The following is a 20,495-nucleotide window of genomic DNA, read 5'->3' as shown; positions in this document are numbered from 1 at the left end:
TGTATTTTTAGCACCTGATACATATATTCTCATACATACCTCTGCACACACATAGATATACATTTCCATGATGAAAATGGATGCACATTTATGCTGCATTTGCATGCTCAGTTGGGACATACTCTTCTTGCCTATGTATATAGTAGGTTATGAAAAACAACAATACCTAGGAGTTGTACAAATGAAACAACATATATAAATGTGTCTCTGGTTACATTTTGTCTCAGGTCCATCATGTATTCCAGATTGCTCAATGACTAGTTAACTACGTATTATAATGACTTTCGATTTCGTATGAAGTTGCATGTTACTCAACTGCTAGATGCCTAGTTAGCTGCATATTATGATAGTATTCTGTTCATATGAAATTGCATATTAAACTGATGCTCAATGCCTATTTAGTTGCGTATTAAGTTGAGATTCAATTTAATATTTAACAACATACTCACTCTATGTTCAATGCATAGTTAGCTGCATATTAAGACGATACTCAATTACTCATTTAACGACATCTTGAGAAGACCAGAGAGTCGATCCTCGACCCTGGCACAACACAAGTCAGTTCTTTGCTGTCTACGTATGGGCATTATGTTTATGGCTGAAAATGGGTGATGTTACACATTTGTGAAAAACTGTGTTTTTAATATTTATTGCCGTTGAGAACAGTGATTCGCTATGAAATTTTATATGGGCATTCTACTTGTAGGGGAAAATATGTGCTGCTACGCATTGTGAAATCTTGTGTTTTAAACTCTATTGATAGAATGATCATGTCATGCGTAAATTGTTTAAATCACATCTGCATGCTATTGTGTTTGACACAGGTTGCTAAAATACTACTGTTTTTTGGGGTTCAAGAACTGCGTATAGGCATGTTGTTGAATCCAAAGCATTAAGTATGTTCTGATTAGTTTTCTTTTTGTGAAAATATAATGGACTCTCATATGGGAATGCTCAAGCTATGACATGTTTGGGGTATGATTCCATGGTTACATTACCACATGTTCTGAATGGGTCATTTGAGAAACCCTACCTAATAGGCAATATGGGTTGAATACCCGATACGGGTACTCAGACTATTAGCTTTTATGTTATGGCAATAAAACTGATGAAAACTTAATATTAAAGGTGGAGTGCCTGACTGGTTTAAAGGTACCGGGGCTTCTGTGCTTGACTGGTTTAAAGGCACCGGAGCACTCTGAGTGAGTTTGTGCAATATATACAAAGAAAAAAAAATGGATGTATGTGTACCTTGGCAAAATGACTAAGGTTGGAAACCTACTACTAGGATAGTAGGAGATAGTTTTGGGGAAATGCCCCTGTACTTTGAAAAATTAATTAAATGAAAAGTTTAACCCACTCAGTTCTTGGGCTTACCTTGGAGAGGGTAGGTGGTACAAAACTCTGGGGACATGTGTTTTGGTTTCGAGCGTAAAGCGACTCGTTGGTCCCAGTCCTCAGAGTTGGGGGACCCTGTCTACCAAATATGTCATAGGTGGTAGCTCTTTGTTCTTCTGCAGAAGTTAGGGATGCATCCTGTTTTGGTTTTGGCCTTTGGGAGTTTCTCTCGTTCACTGGCCGCTCATTTGGGATTTCAGTCTCTGTTAGAATGTTCGGGTTAATAAAATACCCTTGAATAATATATCTCCGAACGTTCTCTTCTGTGATGGTTGCCTTGGCCCGTGTGTACCCGCGGGATAAGATAATATAAACACTATTTAGAACAGTTAGGTATCATAGTGAGTGAAGTTATTAAAGGGACATTTGCATATTCTTTCAGCATGCTTTATATTTTGAAATTGTAATGAACTGAAATCTTGAAATGGGTAAATATGAGATGATGGAACTATTACATGAAAGCTATGCATGTTATTGTTATTGCTGTTGCATAACCTACCTCACTTGTTTATTAATGTTGCATACCATGTTTTACCTGCTCATGTATATGACTGTTGATTACTGTTGTTGCTTTACGTGCTATTGTATATGCTAAAGATTTACACTTCACACCCACATCACATACTAGACTCATGATGTACCTGCATTAAGAGTTACAGTTTTCTACTTAGACGTGGTAGTCTAATTCCAATCAATTTACTATTTTCAGGTAAAGAATAGGGTTTAGGAGCTGCTGCGGGATGAGGCATCAGATCGAGATTTTTGAATTTATTGTTCCGGGGATCGCTTGGGTTTATTGAAAATTTTAATTGTTCATATCATTTAAAACTCTAATGTTAATTTTCATTGATATTGAAATGAAACAAATGTTTTGGCTTTCTCTCCACTGTAATGTTCCAGAATGTTTAAGCCCATAATATTACTTGTTTCCGCTGTCATAAAAAAAAATTCCTCTTAAATTTGGGTTAAAATTTTGGGGCATACTTGAAATCAATACATATGCAAAAGCACAAAAACCCTACTATCGATGATCCGAAATCCCCAAATCTGTTGATTTGGGGTTTCCAGCACCTCAAACCCCCAAAACCCTCTTTTCGTTAAGGATTGCGGCAACCCCACACTACATGCTCAACATGTGGTACATCTGAAGAAGAAAAACAATAAACCTACCTCTTTCGGCGTGATGGTGGCTGCCGCCGCAAGAGGAGTGGTCCCGGGCTTCGGTTGCTCTGCTGTCGAGCAAGAGATTCAAGAGGGAGAGCGTGAAGCCGAGGGATATATATATATATATATATATATATATAGAGAGAGAGAGAGAGAGAGAGAGAGAGAGAGAGAGAGAGAGTTCTGCTAAAATGGAAGGGGAGGAGGCGAGATATAGAAGGGAGCCACAAAAAAATGAGAAGGGTTCCGTTATCCTCCCCTTCACCCAGCGGTTGCGCATCCCCATTCCTCGACCTCCTCACCTCTACGTTGTGTTAGGGTTCACAAACGAACCCTAACACTCGTTTTTATCGGGCTGCCTGTTTCAGTTTTTTGTTTTTGTTTTTAACCTGGTTTGTAACATGGGGCGCGGCTCGGGTCTGAGACCCGCGAACGTGCCGCGATTTGGATCAGCGGATCCTTTACTCAGTTGAGTTTGTGCTTTGGACCCATACGGGTCCAATTGTGGATCCATATATATATATAATTTTTTTAACACTCCCAATTTGGTACGGTTTCGGTTTGGCCACACTTGTGACCCGCAACCCCTTCATAAAAGGGGTCCAGGTTTTGGGTTATTCGGATCCATCCAAGGATCCGAATCCGCAAAGTTTTGAATCATTCCTTTTATAGATGCCAACGTGGTATGAATTTTCGATCCAATTTGTTTATGCCTTCATGTGGGCAACTCTGGGTCCAAGGATCTGAAAATTATCTTTATTATATGATTGAAACTATGGATCCAATGGATGTAATTTGGATCCAAACCTTTAGTATATGAATATAGCTCCAAAATAAACTATTAAGGATTCTAATTAAGGTTTTTTCTTAAGACCCGTTTTAAAATTCGTGGATCCCTACTATTCATCAAGGATCCAATATCAATTCTAACACGGATATTGGGGACCGAAAATCAGAGGCCCAAACAAGAGATTGAAATTTATTGTTAGAAATCCACATAATATATTTGTGATCCAATATCTACAATTCAAATAGAATATTAGAGATTTGACATTGAAGATCCAAACAGGATACCCGAGACCCAAATACTATTAAACAAATACGGCACTAAAAAATATCCTTTACCAGCTTAAGGGTCTAACTCTCAAGTTTATCTATCTGATAAAAATCACGGGTATTACAATCTCAATCTACCTTTATTCCTATTTTAAGAGGATTAAGAAGAAATTAATATGAGGAATGGTTTAGGGTTAGGAATATATGTATATATATAAAGATTTCATAATATATTAAGGTATATTAATAATTTCATTAACGGTGATCGGGGATGGGGACATGGCAGAGCAGGGGCAAGAGTAAGTCCATCCCCACCTTCATCCCCGTACGGGTTTTGATTTTCACATTCATCGCCGGTCCATTTCCTGTTTTATGTCCTTCATCCCTGGTGCAAACGGGTTGTGTTCGGACAAATCCCCGTTTCCCCCCGGTCCACTGCCATCCCTAGCTGGCAGGATAGGAACTGGCTTGATTTAGTTTCGTCTATGTGAATTACAGAAAATGCTTGATACCTTGCAGGCAACATGCTTTCAAACATTTAACCTAGAATTTTATTTTGTTTGTGATTCCTATTATGGCTTCCAGTTTCATGATGTTCATATTTGACAGCTTGGAGTCCAAGCATTCTAAATTCTATAATAGTTCTCATTGCTTTCCCTTTTTTTTTTCTAATCATGACATTTAATCTTTTGCCTTGCACATTGATCCACCTGGATAATGGTTGTCTTGTTTTGGATATTGACCTTGCATTTTACAGTTGGAGATAATAAAGAACAAAATTAACAATTGTACATCTGAGGAGGACATTCAGTCTCTTAAATTTTCCCAAAAGCAGCTTATCAACAAGGTTTGCAATCATTGTTCATTTTATCTGCTTTTTGTGCGGGTTGAATTGTGAGATTTTTTTGAAAAAGTGTTTTCTGAAATGCAATCCTTGAAAGGCATAATTGAGACTGTTGAGCAGCCATTGGATTTGTTATATTCCATGGTCCAGGTATTCACATTCTTATTCTCTGCGTCTCAATACTATGGGTGGCTAATCATTGCTGCTCTCTTTCTTTAAGAATTTTACATTTCAGTTGACAGGATTCAACTTGAAAGCTATGGAGTAGCATAGTATATGTTTTTTAGCTATGACATGTAAGGAAATGCATTCCTCTAATTACAAACCAAAATGTCCGCCAATAAATCAAATGGAAAAGCAAAAAAGTGTCACTAAGGACACACAAACACCCACAAAGGGTTCTCCACAACAAAGAATATATAAAATATATTTTACTAATCACCAAAATGCAAAGAAATGCATTACAAATAATGAGGGGGTTCACCCCTATATATACACGAGGTAATCTCAATAGAGTTGATGGAACAGTCCAACAACTACAATTAAAGCTGTTGGAACAGTCCAACAGCTACAAATAGAGTTGTTGGACTGTTCCAACAGTTCTATTGACTAGTCAACTCTATGTTGACTAGCCCAAAAGGAACCTCACTAAAAGAAAAAAAGAACAAATAGTTACGACATATTTGCATATATATATATATATATGTATATATACACACACACATATACAAATATGTATACGTACTTGAGTATGTATACATCACTGTCACCGATATATTGAAAATATCGCGATATTATCGGCTATTTCAAGGTATCCGATACTATTGGGAATATATCACAATATTTTCAATATATTAGGAAATTATATTTCTTGTGATAATATTTCGATAAATATCTTTACAAAAAGAGAAGGAAGGAGGGAAAGAAAAGAAGGAAAGAAAAAGAAGAAAGGGAAGACAAGATGGAAGGAAGGAAAGGAAAGAAGGAAGAGAAGAAAGGAAGGGAGGAGAAGGAAAGGAAATGAAAGGGAAGGAGGGAAGGAAGAGGAAAATGAAGGAAAGAAAGGAAAGAAGGAAAGGAAAAGAAGAAAGGGAAGAGTGGATGGAAGGAAGGAAAGGATAGAAGGAAGAAAAGAATGGAAGGGAGGAGAAGAAGGAAAAAAAAATGAAAGGGAAGGAGGGAAGGAAAGGAAACGAAGGATGAAAAGAAAGGAAGAGGAAAATGAAGGAAAGGAAAGAATGAAAAGAAAAGAAGACCGAGAAGAAAAGAAGGAATAAAAGAAATGAAGGGGAAGAATGAAAGGAAAGGAAGAGAAGAAAGGAAGGAAAGGAAAGAAGGAAGAAAAGGAAGGAAGAAGGGAGGGGAAGAAGGAAAAGAAAGGAAGGAAATGAAAAGAAGAAAGGAAAGGAAGGGAAGAAGGGACTGTTTCTTTCTTTTTCTATTTTTTTATTTTTACTTATTTTTTAGAATTTTTTAATTTTTACATGTTGCCGAGATATTCTCGAGATATTTTCGAGATTTATCAACTTTTGAAAATTTCCTCGAGAAATACCCTCACTGAGAAATTACCTTTGACGATATAGGTAGTATATATTACATATTATATATATACATGTATATGTATATTGTATATATACACATTATGTGTATATACATTTTAACACTCTCTCAAACTTACGGTAAAGTAACAAAAAGTTTGCAAAGAAGGAAGTAAAATCTAGGAGCAGTGAGAGGTTTGGTGAAGAAATTTGTCAATTGGTACTTTGATGTGATGTCTGGCAGATCAACAATGCCTTGAAGATATTCCTCTCGTATGTAATGACAATCCATCTTGATGTACATGTGTGGTTGCTAGCAATATAGATAGCACTCTTATTGTCGCAACACATCTTTAATGCACCTTCAATTTGGATTTCCATATCACCTAATAATAATGTTCTCAGCCATACCACCTCCATTGTAGTAGTGGCCATTGCCTGAAACTCAACTTTTGTCAAAAAAAGAGAGCTTTTGTTGCTTTTTGCATCGCCACGAGATTAGAGATTCACCTAGGAAAACACAGAAACCTGTGATTGAATGCCTATTGTTAGGATCACCTTCTCAATCTGCATCAGTATAAGCAAGTTTAGTGCAATAGAAGAAAACATAAACAAGCTTCTAGAAATAGAGTTTTTAAGATATCTAATAATGTACAAAACAACTCTCATGAGAACAGATGTGGGAGCATGTTGAAACAGACTAGTTGTGTGTATAATGTGTGCTATATCAGGTCTACTTATTGACAAATGAGAAAGAACTTCAATAAGTTGGATCATCATCACTTTTCATTTTGACATTTGTCACTTCTAGAGTATTAACTATCTCGTCATTCATGATACCAGACCTGAGAACAGTATCAGAAGCAAACTTAGACTAAGATAATAGATCCCTCTAGAGGAATAAGTAACCTGTATACCTAAAAAGTTAAAAAGACCCGAGAACAATATCATAAGCAAACTTAGACTGAGATAATAGATACCCTGTAGGGGAATAAGCAACCTCTATACCTAGAAAGTTTCTTAGAAAACCTAAACAAGTCATTTCGAAATTGGTTTTAAGAATCCTTTTATTATTTTGAACTCCCTGTTTGTCGCCTTCATTGATGATCATATCGTCAACATAGAAGTAAAATGACAGTGATTTGAGAGCTTGTTTCAAACCATACAAAGCTTTTTTTAAAACGAAGAATCTTTCATTGAGGGATGCTCATACCTAGGGGTACCTCCATGTACGCTTCTTTTATAAGATTTTCATTAAGGAATATATTCTTTGAAATGAAGTACGAGGAATTATAAGGATAAGGTGCAAAAGCACCAAACAAGTCCAATAATTGACAATTACAAAGGCACAATAGGCATAAAAGTGCATAAGCAAGAAGTCCACGATGGGACAATACAAAAAGCCTTCAAAGGGCAACACCAATAAGTAAGAATACAAATATTATTGAATAGGTGCTTGGAGAACAAATAAGAGAAATAAGGGGAACACACCCCTATTTATATACATCAAATGAGAGGGGAGACCATTAGGAGATCCCCTCATAGTCGTTAGGGAGCTCCCAATGGAGCCCCAACGATTATATGAGTAGGGCCTTAAATGGCATCATAAAAAAGGAATAAAAAAAAGGAAATAAACTAGGAAAAAATTAGAAAAAGCTAAAATATAATTGTTTCTAGAAAACAACTATAATTACCTATGAAAAGACAAAAATTCTCCTATTGGGTAAACTAATACAAAATAGATCATATATATATTGACTCTCCCCCTCAAACTTACGGGGGAATAACCGAAAGTTTGCTAAGGAGAAAAATAAATCAAGGAGCAGGAAGAATTTTTGTGAAGAAATCCGCCAACTGGTACTCTGATGTGATATACGACAATGCAATGGTTCCTCTCGGATATTCATCATATACATAATGACAAGCCATCTTAATATGTTTAGTTCGCTCATGGAAGGTGTGGTTGCTTGCGATATAAATTGCACTCTTATTATCGTAGCACATCTTTGAAGGAGTTGAGATGATTATTCCCATATCACTGAGAAGACTTCAAAGCCACACAAGCTCCATGATTGTTGTAGTCATTGCATGATATTCAACTTCAGTTGAGGATAGTGATACTTTATGTTGCTTCTTGCATCTCTATGCAATCATAGTCACTTTAGAATATACAAAAACCGGTAGTTGAGACTCTATCATTCGGATTTTCACCCCAATCAACATCAGTATAGGCATGCAAATTAAATGAAAATGAGGATAGGAAAACCCCCTTGATTTTAGTATTTTTGATGTAATAACACGTATTTTCAAACTTAGTTGAATTCGTTTGATTATTAAATTCAAACAAGTATGGGAGAAAAATTGTTTGAGCCTCGATTTTAGATCGATGCTTTTGAGTTTGGGCTTGGCCCAGGTCTCATCAACTAGGTCTAAACGAGCTCATCAAAACATGAGAAAAAGTTTTCTTTTCGACTTTTAAATTCAAGCAAAATTCGGGTTATTTTCGGGCGAATTTCAAAAGCGAAATTCGAGTTATATATGGTTAGATGCGTCTGGAAATTCTGAGCGTAATGACTGAACCAGACCTAGCAGGGTGCTGGTTGGGCACCTCGCAACCCAACCGAGTCACTCGGCTGGGCATGCCAGGCTGTGTCAGGCTCAGTCAAGCCTGCCGTTGGACCTGACAGCCCCCTGCCAGGTTTGTCCAGATCTGACCTAGTTGATTGGGTCCAACTGGGCCTAAACCGAACCACAACCGACTGAGTGCAACTGGTTCTTCTTTATAAAAAAATGTTTTAAACAGTTGAGCCCAGCCGTCCTGCAGTCGGCTAAGCCATGGGCAGTCAGCCCCAGTCGACTAGGCCGGTTGGGCTATCGACTGGGTTGGTTAGGCTGTGTGCCAGACCTAGTTGGCGGGTCATGTGTTATATATATATATATATATATATATATATATATATATATATATATATATATATATATATATATTGAAACATGTGTTGTGGAATTTGAATTTTTAAAAGTTTTGCAAGTATGGGTATTCTAAACACATGTTAAGAATACATACAGGTTTCATAGGTGACTGAATGCTAAATTTGTGCATAAGTGAGGGTTGAATTAGCCTATATAACTTGCAGTTATGCTTGTAATTTTTCAGATTTTTTATTCTTATTGTATTCGGCCCTATGCATATAAAGGGTGCTATGTTTTACTTTCCTGTGCTGTGTGAGCCTTGGACCTGTGTTGCTCTTTGTTTTAGTTGTTAAATGCATCACAAAAATCAAATGCGATATTATGGTCTTATTGCATTGTTCCATGTTGCCACAGGTTGTGGTCTCGTGAAGAGCTTTGCATGTTGATTTGCGAGCTTATGTTATTAATTTTGCATGTTGAATTGCAAATTAAAAGAGATGAATTAATAAAAAGATAAAAGAAATTTAAGAAGAGTGTAATCTACGCTTCTTTGATGTCTCTTCTTTAGTGTGAGAATCTTGGATATTGCCGTTTTAGGAAAACTTAAAGGATATTAAAACTCCATGTGCATTGTTGTTGTTCCTGAACTCGATATTGAGGTTCTTCTCTTGGCTACGGTTTTAGGGAGGGTACGCCACTTTGCCTGAGAGTGGTGTGTAGACACAACTGTTGTTTTGGTATACCAAGAAAAGTACAATTATAGTTGTTGATTTATATAGTGTTCCGACATTGATTGTTGGTTTTTAATGTTCTGATGGATAGTGTTGATTCATGATATCGGTCGAGGGCTAAGTTGGGAATGCAGTAATAAAATACAACTTGTGTGCTAATTTATCCTGAAAACCCTACTTGACCTCGAGAACTTTTACTTGTTAGGATTATACGCGGGCAACAGTTATTAAAAAGAGAAACTTAATTTGTATGCATTTAATAGGGATATGCATATGAAAAGAAAACTTTAATAAAAGATAATAATAATTTATTTATGCATTGCACTGAAATCATGTATATTCCTGTTATGCATTAGATCATGCATGTTTAATGTCTTTAAGGCTTAAATTGTGTTCACTGTTATTTATTAAATGTTCCCTCATGCTTAATAATTGTTTTTATGTTGCATGAATGGTTAATTGAATTATGAATTTGTCATAATTGTATCTCTCTAAAATATTGTAGGAATCTTATTTATGTGCTTTTTACTTGTTTGTTTCATCAAAGCGATTCATACGCAAGATTCTTTGGATTCTGACACCCTACTTTTTGTGTTTTTCACAGCATTAGATGAATAGTGGGAAGGACTTGCTTTTGAGAAAAATCACCAAAGGACTACACGACCGTATGTCAGATTCTTGGGACGGCGTCACTCTTTCTCTTGCTTTCTTTACTTTTATTCACTTATGTCTCAAACTATATGCGTTTGAATAAATAAAGTTTGGATTTGTTTGGTATGAAAGATGAGTATAAGATCCCTTATGGTGGTGGTTGTGTTTAACTGTAAAGCTTCAGGTCTCTGAGATTGTTTCCGCACTTGTAAACAAAAAATGCCATTTTTTCAGAGGTATGAGTTGGGGTCGTCATAGGTTTGGTATCAGAGCCCACCACAAAATCTTATATTCTATCATCTTTTGTACGAAAATTTTCCTTTTTTTTGTTAGTGAGCGATGTCTAAGGATGCCAGCAAGTCGTGCCTCGTACTACAAAGCTGTGTCTTTTACTGGTAAGGCTATGAGGCACCTTTATGAAAATATGCAAATTTCTTATTTACTCATGATTTAATTCTTAATCTTGTGATATGAATTAAGAAATGTTGAGGTGCGTGTAATAATTGTACTTTTTGTAAATGTACCAGACCAATCCTAAGGGGGTAGGATCGATCAAGGTTAACTTTTAAATTTTTTATGATAGGCGTATTATCGTACCCACGCTTAGACTTCTTCTGGTGCTCCCGCGGATTGGCAGGAGCGGATGGACTCCATGATGAATGCCCTCCACACCCTGACCTAGACAATGACGACGCATGCAGCACAGACGATTCAGGCAGCGCATGCGGCATACGTGACGTAGGCAGCCAACTGCATCCATCCTCCCGAGGTTGTCCCTATTGAGAATGTAATGTACGAGTGTGGTTCTAGACCCATATTGTCTTGTTTTATGTTACAGGTTGGTATTATTGGATCTTGACCGACAGACCCGATCCAATGTTTATTGTTTATATAACACTGAAATATAGCACGATAATTGCATGCTCGTGCGTCGTGATATCAACCGCCGCCTCCTCTCCTTCCAACCCTTCTCTCTCTCCTGCAGTGTATCAGATTGAGGCTGAAGGTACGTTCTTCTGCAGTGTACGAGATTCAGGCTGTAGGTACGTGATTTCTCACATGGTATCAGAGCAGGTCGAGTTCTAAATTCCAGGTCAGGATTCTTTTCTCCTCTTCTTCTATTCTAAATCTGATTCTTTTCTTCTCTTCTTCTATTTCAAATCTGATCTCATTAGATCAGATTTCATCCTCTTCTGTTAAAAAAAGAGTGATCTATCAATATTGGGTTGAATCTCCTTTCTTCCCTAAAATCTTTACTCATTTTTTTTAAGATTCAGCTTTCTTCTTCCTCAATATCAAATTTAAACTCGTCGCACAGTCTGATCAATCTGTTTCTCTTCTTATTTTTTCCTCTTTGACGCTAGTGCTTTCTTTTCAATCCAGACCAAATTGAATCTGGACAGACTGATTCCCTTTGTCTTCCATTTTTATTCCTCAAAATCTTTGATTGGATTATTTCTGTTTGTGCCCAGGTCATTAAATTAGATTCGGATAAGATTTCCACGACTCAAAGTGAAATCAGATCTGAATCGAGCTCTTTGTTTTAACGTGATTTTTTTCTTCCATCGTCACGTTTGTTCCTTCTAAACCTTATTCAAAGTTCCGATTTAAAAATTTTCACGTCATTGTCTTGTGTTACTAATTACTCCGGACTGTTTACACCAATATATTCTTCGCAGCAAAAAAAGGGGTTTTATATTGCTGAAATCAGACTGCTGGTCAGAGTGTTTTCTTGTTATCATTCCACATGGATTCTCCTTCCCTTCCGTCCAGTTTCCTTGGACAACTTATATCTGAGAAACTAAACAACTCAAACTACTTGACCTGGAAACGACAAATTTTGCCTTTTATTAAGAGCTTGGACCTCTCTGGGTATCTTGATGGAACAATTCATGTGCCACCAGAATTTGTCTTGCAGGAAGAACAAGATGATAAAGGAGAGGTTTCCAACAAATTAGTCAGAAATTCAGAGTTTGCAACATGGAAAAGAAAAGATCAGGCAGTTGTGGCCTATGTTACCTCTATTCTTCTCAAGAGGTATTTGTGGCTATTGCAGATGAATGTTCAACCAAAGAGTTGTGACAGATATTGGTTCAAACCTATTCGCAAATTTCAGAAGCTAGGATTTTGCATTTAAAGAGAGAGTTTCAACTCTTAAAGAAAGAGGGTTTATCGGTTACAACGTACATGAACAAAGTCAAGAGCATCACAAATCAACTAGCCATGGTGGGCTGCGTAATTCTTGACAAAGAAAAGGTTCAACACGCACTAAATGGTTTGGGATCTGACTACCACATGTTAGTCACCTCTCTTTTGTGCCTCGCTTCATTGCCTAGTTTCGAAGATCTACGAGCTAAGTTTCTGCAATATAAAGTCACCATTAGAGGTGAGGAAGCGACTCTGAACTCCAATAATCATGAGGTTCTTGTCACAGGAATAGCGTCAGGGCGAGGACATGTGGGTTTTAGAGGTAGACGTGGATATGGGAGAGGCAACCAAGGAGGTCGTGGGCTACTTCCCACACCCAACATGTCACTCAATTCATATCCAGGGAATCAATACTTTAGAAATATACCGACATGTTTTCAATGCAATAAAAGAGGGCACATTAAAGCAAATTGTTGGCATAATCCGCAAAACAAAGGCAAATTTAATGGTGTCGGGCTTTCTACTAGAGGACAAGTAGGGGACAGTCCCAAAGGTGATGAAAAAGAAAATGTGAAGAATCTCTTGATTTCAGTTCTCTCAGGGTTGAGTTTCAAACAAACTGAGCAAGGGACTTGGTACATTGACTCTGAGGCTGCTGCCCATGTGACAGGTGATGTTGGTAAGATTTCAAAACCCATACCTTATCGTGGTAAATTTAGTATTAAAACTGGAGATGGTACTCTTCATTCTATCTCCCATGTTGGAAATATTTTCCTTCCACTCCTCTGCCCCTCATTACCTTTATTATATGTTTACCATTCTCCTAGCATCGTTAAAAATGTTGTTTCTGTTTCTAAACTTATCGATGATACTAATTCTTCTGTCGAATTTACTCCTTCTATATAAGTCAAGGACCTCACGAAAAAGACGCTCGTTGAAGGAGTAAGACAGGGAAACATGTATGTTTTCAAGGAGTCTCCTCCAGTTCGTGGTGCATCAATAAATTCTCAGCATATTCATCCAGTATTATTCAAAAATTGTTTCAGTCTATCTCAATGTAATAAGCTAGAGATTTGACATCGTCGTCTTGGTCATTGTAATCATTCATTTATTGAGAAACTTGCGTCCAGAGGATTTGTTCCACAGTCTAGTGTGAATGTTGAGGCTGATCTTCACCTTTGTTCTAGTTGTCAATTATGTAAGTCATGTTCTTCCATTTCATTCAATAAATCAAAGAGCTTCTATGCCTTTTGAAATTGTTTATTCAGATGCTTAGGGACCTGCCCTGCAAACTTCTTTATCGGGAAGTCGTTACTATGCTACTTTCATTGACAATTACTCTAGATACACTTGGATTTATTTTATGAAACATAAATCTGAAGTTTTTAAGCTTTTCTCCTCATTCTGTGCCTTAGTTGGTAATCAGTTTTCAACTAAAATTCAAAATTTTCACTGTGACGGTGGAGAGTACCTATCAAAGGAATTTACTGAATTTCTCCAAGATAATGGGATAGGTCGTCAGATATCTTATCCACACACACCACAACCAAATGGTGTGGCGGAAAGAAAACACAGGCATATTGTAGAAAGTGCGCTGAGTATGTTACATAGCAGTCATATTCCTTTAAATTTATGGACGAAAGCCTTCCATTCAGCTGCCTATGTCATAAATCGACTACCAATGAAATTGCTAGCAGATCAGTCTCCTTATTTTACACTCTTTGGGGTTTATCCTGACTACAATGAATTGCGTGTGTTTGGCTGCATATGTTATGTTCACATTGACAGTTCTCAACGTCATAAGTTTCATTACAAGGCATCCAGGTACAGGTTTGTTGGATATGCTGACTTGTATAGAGGATATCGGTGTTATGATCCCATCACTAGCCGCATCATAGTTTCACGGAATGTCGTATTTGACGAGACTATTATTGATGATTCAAGAAGCGCAGGGGGACACAATACAGATGCTGAAAGTTATCAGCCATGGCTTGTTACTGAGGTACTTGATCAAATAACGACGCATGACGTACCCTCATGCCATACACCATCCGCAGAACGGGATAGTACAAATGTACACCAAGAAGAGGAAAGGCCGACAAACACATAAGAAATTAATATGCCTGTAGTTTCAAATGTTACAAAGTTTCAAGGGATTACTTATGTGCAGCGAAACAAAGACAATGTTCAACAACGACCTATTGTGCAACCCAGGAGGCTTGAGAGGATTCATCATCCTATTGAAAGATGGGTAAGTTATGATCACTTCTCTACAGACTTACAACTGTTCATCTCCTAGATTGAAAAGCATGATGAACCTATCAGTTTCTCACAAGCATCTATGCCAATCAAATGGGTTGAAGCGATGAATGAGGAAATGCAAGCTTTACATGAGTGTGGTACTTGGGAGATTGTTCCTAGACCATCGAACAAGACTGCTGTTGGATCTAGATGGGTCTATAAAATCAAGTATAAACCCGATGGATCCATTGAGCGTTATAAGGCGAGGCTATTAGCGAAAGGGTTCATTCAAGAATACGGGCAAAATTATGATGAAACCTTTAGTTCTGTGATTAAGATGGGTACTATTTGATTAGTCTTGTCCATATCAGTTCAGTATGGATGGACTTTAAGCCAACTTGATGTTAAAAATGCCTTTTTGCATGGCAGTCTCAAAGAAGAGGTGTATATGGAGCAACCCGCTGGTTATACAGAACATAGCCCCGATACACATGTTTGCAAGCTACGAAGAGCCATCTATGGGCTAAAACAGGCCTCCACTCATGGTTTGATAGTTTCTCTGTTGAAGTTCAAAGACATGGATTCGTTCGATCTCGTCTTGATTGTTCACTTTTTATTTTTTAAGATCGTCAGGTATGCACCTTGATTCTTATATATGTGGATGATATCATTGTTATTGTAAACTCTAATAAACATATAGAAGCTACCAAGGTTTTACTGAGTCACCAATTTAAAATGAAAGATTTGGGGGTTTTACGTTATTTCTTGGGGGTTGAGGTGGATCGACAAGATGAAAACCTTTTATTAACTGAACACAAATATACTTTAGACCTATTGGATAAGGCCGACATGAAGGATTGTAGACCCCTATCCACTCCTAGCATCCTCAATCAAAAGCTTAGTTCTCAGGATGGGGAAGCATATGAAGATTCCAAACAATATCGGAGCCTTGTGGGTATGCTCCAATATCTCACATTCACTAGACCAGGCATTGTATATGCAGTGAATCAAGTCTCTCAATTTATGCATGACCCACGAACGAAGCATATGAATGCTATCAAGAGAATTCTTCGATACTTAAAAGGAACTCTTGGAGATGGTCTTGTTTATCATCAGTCCATGTCCAAAGGAGAACACCATCAACTGGATGCATACACAAATGTAGATTGGGCTGAAGCTCCAGATGGCAGGCGGTCGGTTTCTGGCTATTGAGTCTTTCTTGATGGGAACTTGATAGCGTGGAGTAGTAAGACACAACGTGCAGTTGCACTATCCAGTACAGAAGATGAGTATCGATCTATGGCAGTTGCTACTGCAGAGGCCACATGGCTGAGACATCTTTTGACTGAAGTCGAAGAATCTACTCTACCCACCACTCTCTTTTGTGATAATCAAAGTGCCATACATATTGCGTTTAATCCCATTCACCATAGTCGTACAAAGCATATAGAGATCGATCAACACTTCATTCGACAAAAAATAGAAGATATAGAAGTCGATCCTGCTTCTGTTCCTACAGCTGATCAAGTGGCTGACTTATTCACTAAGGGCCTTACTAGTATGCACTTTTGGTTCTTGAAGAACAAGTTGTCAATGGTGCAAGACCATGCACAACTTGAAGGGGAATATTGAGAACGTAATGTACGGGTGTGGTTCTAGACCCATATTGTCTTGTTTTATGTTACAGGTTGGTATTATTGGATCTGGACAGATAGACCCGATCCAATGTGTATTATTTATATAACACTGAAATTGGGAACGATAACTGCGTGCTCGTGCATCGTGATATCAACTGCCGCCTCCTCTCCTTCCAACCCTTCTCTCTCTCCTGCAGTGTATCAGATTGAGGCTGAAGGTACGTTCTTCTGCAGTGTACGAGATTCAGGTTGTAGGTACGTGATTTCTCACAGTCCCGAACCCCGGTGGAGTTTCCTACGAGAAATTTCTGAAGTTGGATCCGCCAACCTTCGTAAGGAAGGCCGATCCAGAGGCAGCGGAGAGCTGGGTCTAGGAGACCAAGCAGGCATTCGATGTCCTACTTGTCTCCAAGGATCGGAAGACCGCTTTTGGCACGTACCGTCTGAAGCGCGATGCCAAGTGGTGGGACACCCTGCAGAGGGTGAAGTACGATGGAGTGGACGAGATTCCTTGGGTGGTTTTCAGGGAAGAGTTTTTGGACGCGTACTTTTTCTCCTACGCACGAGAGCGGATGCAACAAAGGTTCCTGGATCTGACCCGGGGAGGTATGAGTTTGGTGGACTACACCACCAAATTCAGGAGCTTGGAGAGGTATTGCCCGAATCTGTTCAGTAGTGACAAGGCGAGGGCGGTCAAGTACGTTCGCGGGCTGAAGGACGACCTTTGAGTTCATGTGATGATGAGTCAACCTACCACTCTCAGCGATGTGATAGAGTCTGCGACCGTCTTGAACGAGGAATGGGAGCGGTACAAGGATGGGTCGCAGCGGAGATGCGGCAATGGAGGTGGCTCTGTGGGCGGCGCGAGGAAGAACCCACTTGCGGGTGTCAAGAACAGGGGGTTAAGAGATAGCAGACCCAACAGGGAACCCAGTAGGGTCGACCTCAGCAGGAGGGGAAGGCCCCACTTGTGTGCCGATGGTGCAACAAGAGCCATCCTCACGACTCTTGTTCTTTGTTTAGAGGGGTCTGCTATCAGTGCCAGTAGGTTGGGCACATTGCGACTTAGTGTTCAAATAGGCCAACGGGTCAGGGAGGACAGCTGTAATAACCGCAAATTTTATGCAGTTACCTAGAAATTTTATATGTATATATTTTATAATTAACGTGATTTGGGCCTAGGATCCGTTACCCGGATCCAAAAGAAATATATAAATTGGTATTAAAGTATATATATAATAATAATACTAAATAAATAAATAACTAAGATTAATTGTTATAAGAAAATAATAATAAATAAATTTGTTGAATCCACAATTGGACCCAAATTGATCCAACCCATGAATCCACCGTTATTTGCGCGACCCGGATCCATATTTCTAGACATCAGGATCCAAATCGCGATCGGATCCAGCGTCGCAGGTCGCAGTTCGGACCCAGACCCAGCCCACACCCTGCGTAATGAGAGAAAAAAGGAAGAGATGGCAACCCGATATGGGTTGCCCGATAAAAACAGAAAAGGAAAGTTAGGGTTCAGTGTGAACCCTAACTAATATCGCATGGGAGGGGGTGGGCCGGAGCACAGCCGCTGGGGGTTGCCTCTCGTTAAAAAGGGGAGAGGACCTCGCCTCTCTCCCTCCTGCTCTCGCCTCCCTCTCTGCTTCACACCCACCATCTCTCATCTCCCTTTTCCTCCCGCTGCCTCATCTATCACTCTCTTCCCGGTCGACGACTCCGACCACCTGCTGTAGTTGTCGCCAGCAACCAATGTTGTCGGTGACCTCCTTCTCGCAGCAGCGTCAACCATCTCTTCCTCTGCTGCATCTTGGCAGACCTCTGCAACATCCCTGCCCCTCCCAATCTCGATAGTCACGACAACACCGACGGGGTTCGTCCGAGCGTCCATTGCATCACAACAACCTCCGATCGTCGTAGAAAGGTAGGATCAATAACTTTTCTTGTGGGTTATTGATTGGGTCTGGGTGTGCTTGTGTTGGTCAAGAAAAAAAATATTTGAATGTTGAAGGCCACTGATAACCTAAACTGAGAACCCAATTTCTTGGATTTGGGGGTTTCTTGTTTTAGATTCATAGGATTGTTTCTTGAATGCAGAATGGGGTTAAGGAAAAGGGGTCTGTTGGTGTTCTTGATTTCCTTCATTTGTTATAGCTAAAGTATTTATGAAATGAGTTGGTTGGTGTTCTTGATTTTCTTTATTTCAGCATTCTTGGAGTTTTTCTCTCCATCTGGGTGTATTGTATTTTGTGTTAATTTTGTTGGATTGTCTGGATTTGGGGTCTAGTTATCTTGGAACAAAAAGATTCCCGGGAGCCATTGCTGCAATGGATGTACAACCTTCTGATTGAGGCTGTGCAATAGCACATTCTGATGATTGAGATGAGGGGATGCAATTTGACTTTTCGGGCAGTAAGGAGTCCTTTAAAGAAAATGTTCTGTCAGTGATCTGGCCTATCCATTCCATTTATGTCTGTTACGCTACCTGAAAGGATGTTTCAAACATACAATAAGTGGCTAATTGAAAAAGGTAGAATAATGGCCACATTACACAATCCGTTTGGATCTTGTCTGCTTTAGGAAAACGTAGGCATAATTTCCTACGATTGATGCTTGTTCGTGGAGACCCTCGTCAACCTTGCCACTTCCCTGTCCATATCCTCATCAACCATTATCTTTTGCATTCGACTCTTTGGCTATATACATACAACCTTATCTATATGTGGCATGCTGCAATTTATGGTTTAAATATCCAGTGTGACAGGGGGTTGATTTGATGACTTATCTTACTCAACCCAGTTGACCCTCCTATCAGGACAATTTCTTTTTAGGTTTTAGTTATACATGATTAACATTAGAACTTATGACGATATGAATGGACTTTATTTGTTTTACTTGTGCATGAACCCATTCCTCATGTTAATTTTCTTTACAATAGAGCATGTTATCCGTTCCAATTACAAATATTTGGTAATTTAGGTTCTGATGTTGCTTTTACATTGAATCTCTACTTTATCACTGCCCCAGTTTCACCGTTAAGCTCTCTTTATGACAATGAAGTTTATACAACACACTAAATAGTTAATAATGGAAAAATCCTGAAGGAGGATGCATATCTGACTTGGAGATTCAGATATGGCAAATGCCACGAACATAAAAACAATGTAAACATATGGGTTATATGATGTTTTGTTGACAGTTTAAATACTTGAGTAATATGTTATTTTGTGGATTATATCAAATCTGATTTCCTATTAGTTTGTTGACGGTGATTAGAGTTGATTATATGATATCTTGTTGTGTTCTATCACGAAATCTGATTTTTTTTTTTTAATATTATTATATTGATTGATATCCAAGACAACTATATGTCATTTTACTGACTATATCAAATCTGTTTCAATGCTGGTTTAATAACTGATATCAAATCTGAATACATATGTTTTTGTTACCTATTATCATGCTTAATTTCAAGTTCTTTTATTACCTATTATCAGACTTGAGTTCAAAGTTATTTTATTTCCCATCATCAGTATTGACTTCAAGTAGTTATGTTGGTTGTGATCAGATCTGAGTACATGTGATCATGTATAATCTTATACAAGTTGTATGCATGATATTGTGGGAAATTGAATATGCTGCAGTCTAATAAGCTTCTTCCTCATAATTTCTTAAACTGCAGATTTCTTGACGATAAATGCATATTGAGTTGCATAGTTACTTGGGTCCAAGTGCATATCAAACTGCATAAATTATGATATTCGAAGTGCATACTTTTTGGAAGGTTCTGATTAAGCTGCACCCTTACTTATGTTAAAATGTCTATTGAGTTGCTTATTTTCTAATGTTCAACTTTATGTTAAGGTGTATAAACTTTCTAACGATCAATGTCCTAGCACACTACATACTTTCTGAAATTATCAAATGCTAGTAAAGACACCAGAGCACTATGAGAGGGTGTTTGGGAACTCCTGCCTAATGGGCAATATGGGTTGAATACCCGATACAGGTACTCAGACTATTAGCTTGTGTGCTATGGCAATAAAACTAATGAAAAACTTAATATTAAAGGTTGAGTGCCTGGCTGGTTTAAAGGTACCGGAGCTTGTGTGCTTGACTGGTTTAAAGGCACCGGAGCACTTTGAGTGGGTTATGCAAT

At 38.4% G+C, this 20,495-nt stretch overlaps 1 protein-coding gene across 1 annotated transcript in view; it reads left to right on the top strand.

The window, feature by feature from the left end:
• CHR18 (chromatin remodeling factor18) overlaps positions 1-20,495 on the top strand; it is a 212,530-nt gene that overhangs the window by 153,290 nt on the left and 38,745 nt on the right. The window contains exon 19 of the mRNA XM_089984290.1: positions 4,376-4,465. Coding sequence (XP_089840416.1) covers positions 4,376-4,465 — 90 coding nt within the window. The remainder of the gene's footprint in view (positions 1-4,375; positions 4,466-20,495) is intronic.

This window comes from Nuphar pumila, chromosome 13 (assembly GCF_984573655.1).
Source record: "Nuphar pumila chromosome 13, dmNupPumi1.hap1.1, whole genome shotgun sequence".
NCBI classification, from domain to species: domain Eukaryota; kingdom Viridiplantae; phylum Streptophyta; class Magnoliopsida; order Nymphaeales; family Nymphaeaceae; genus Nuphar; species Nuphar pumila.
The sequence above is the reverse complement of the archived record's forward strand: the minus strand, read 5'-3'. Positions and strand labels throughout refer to the sequence as shown.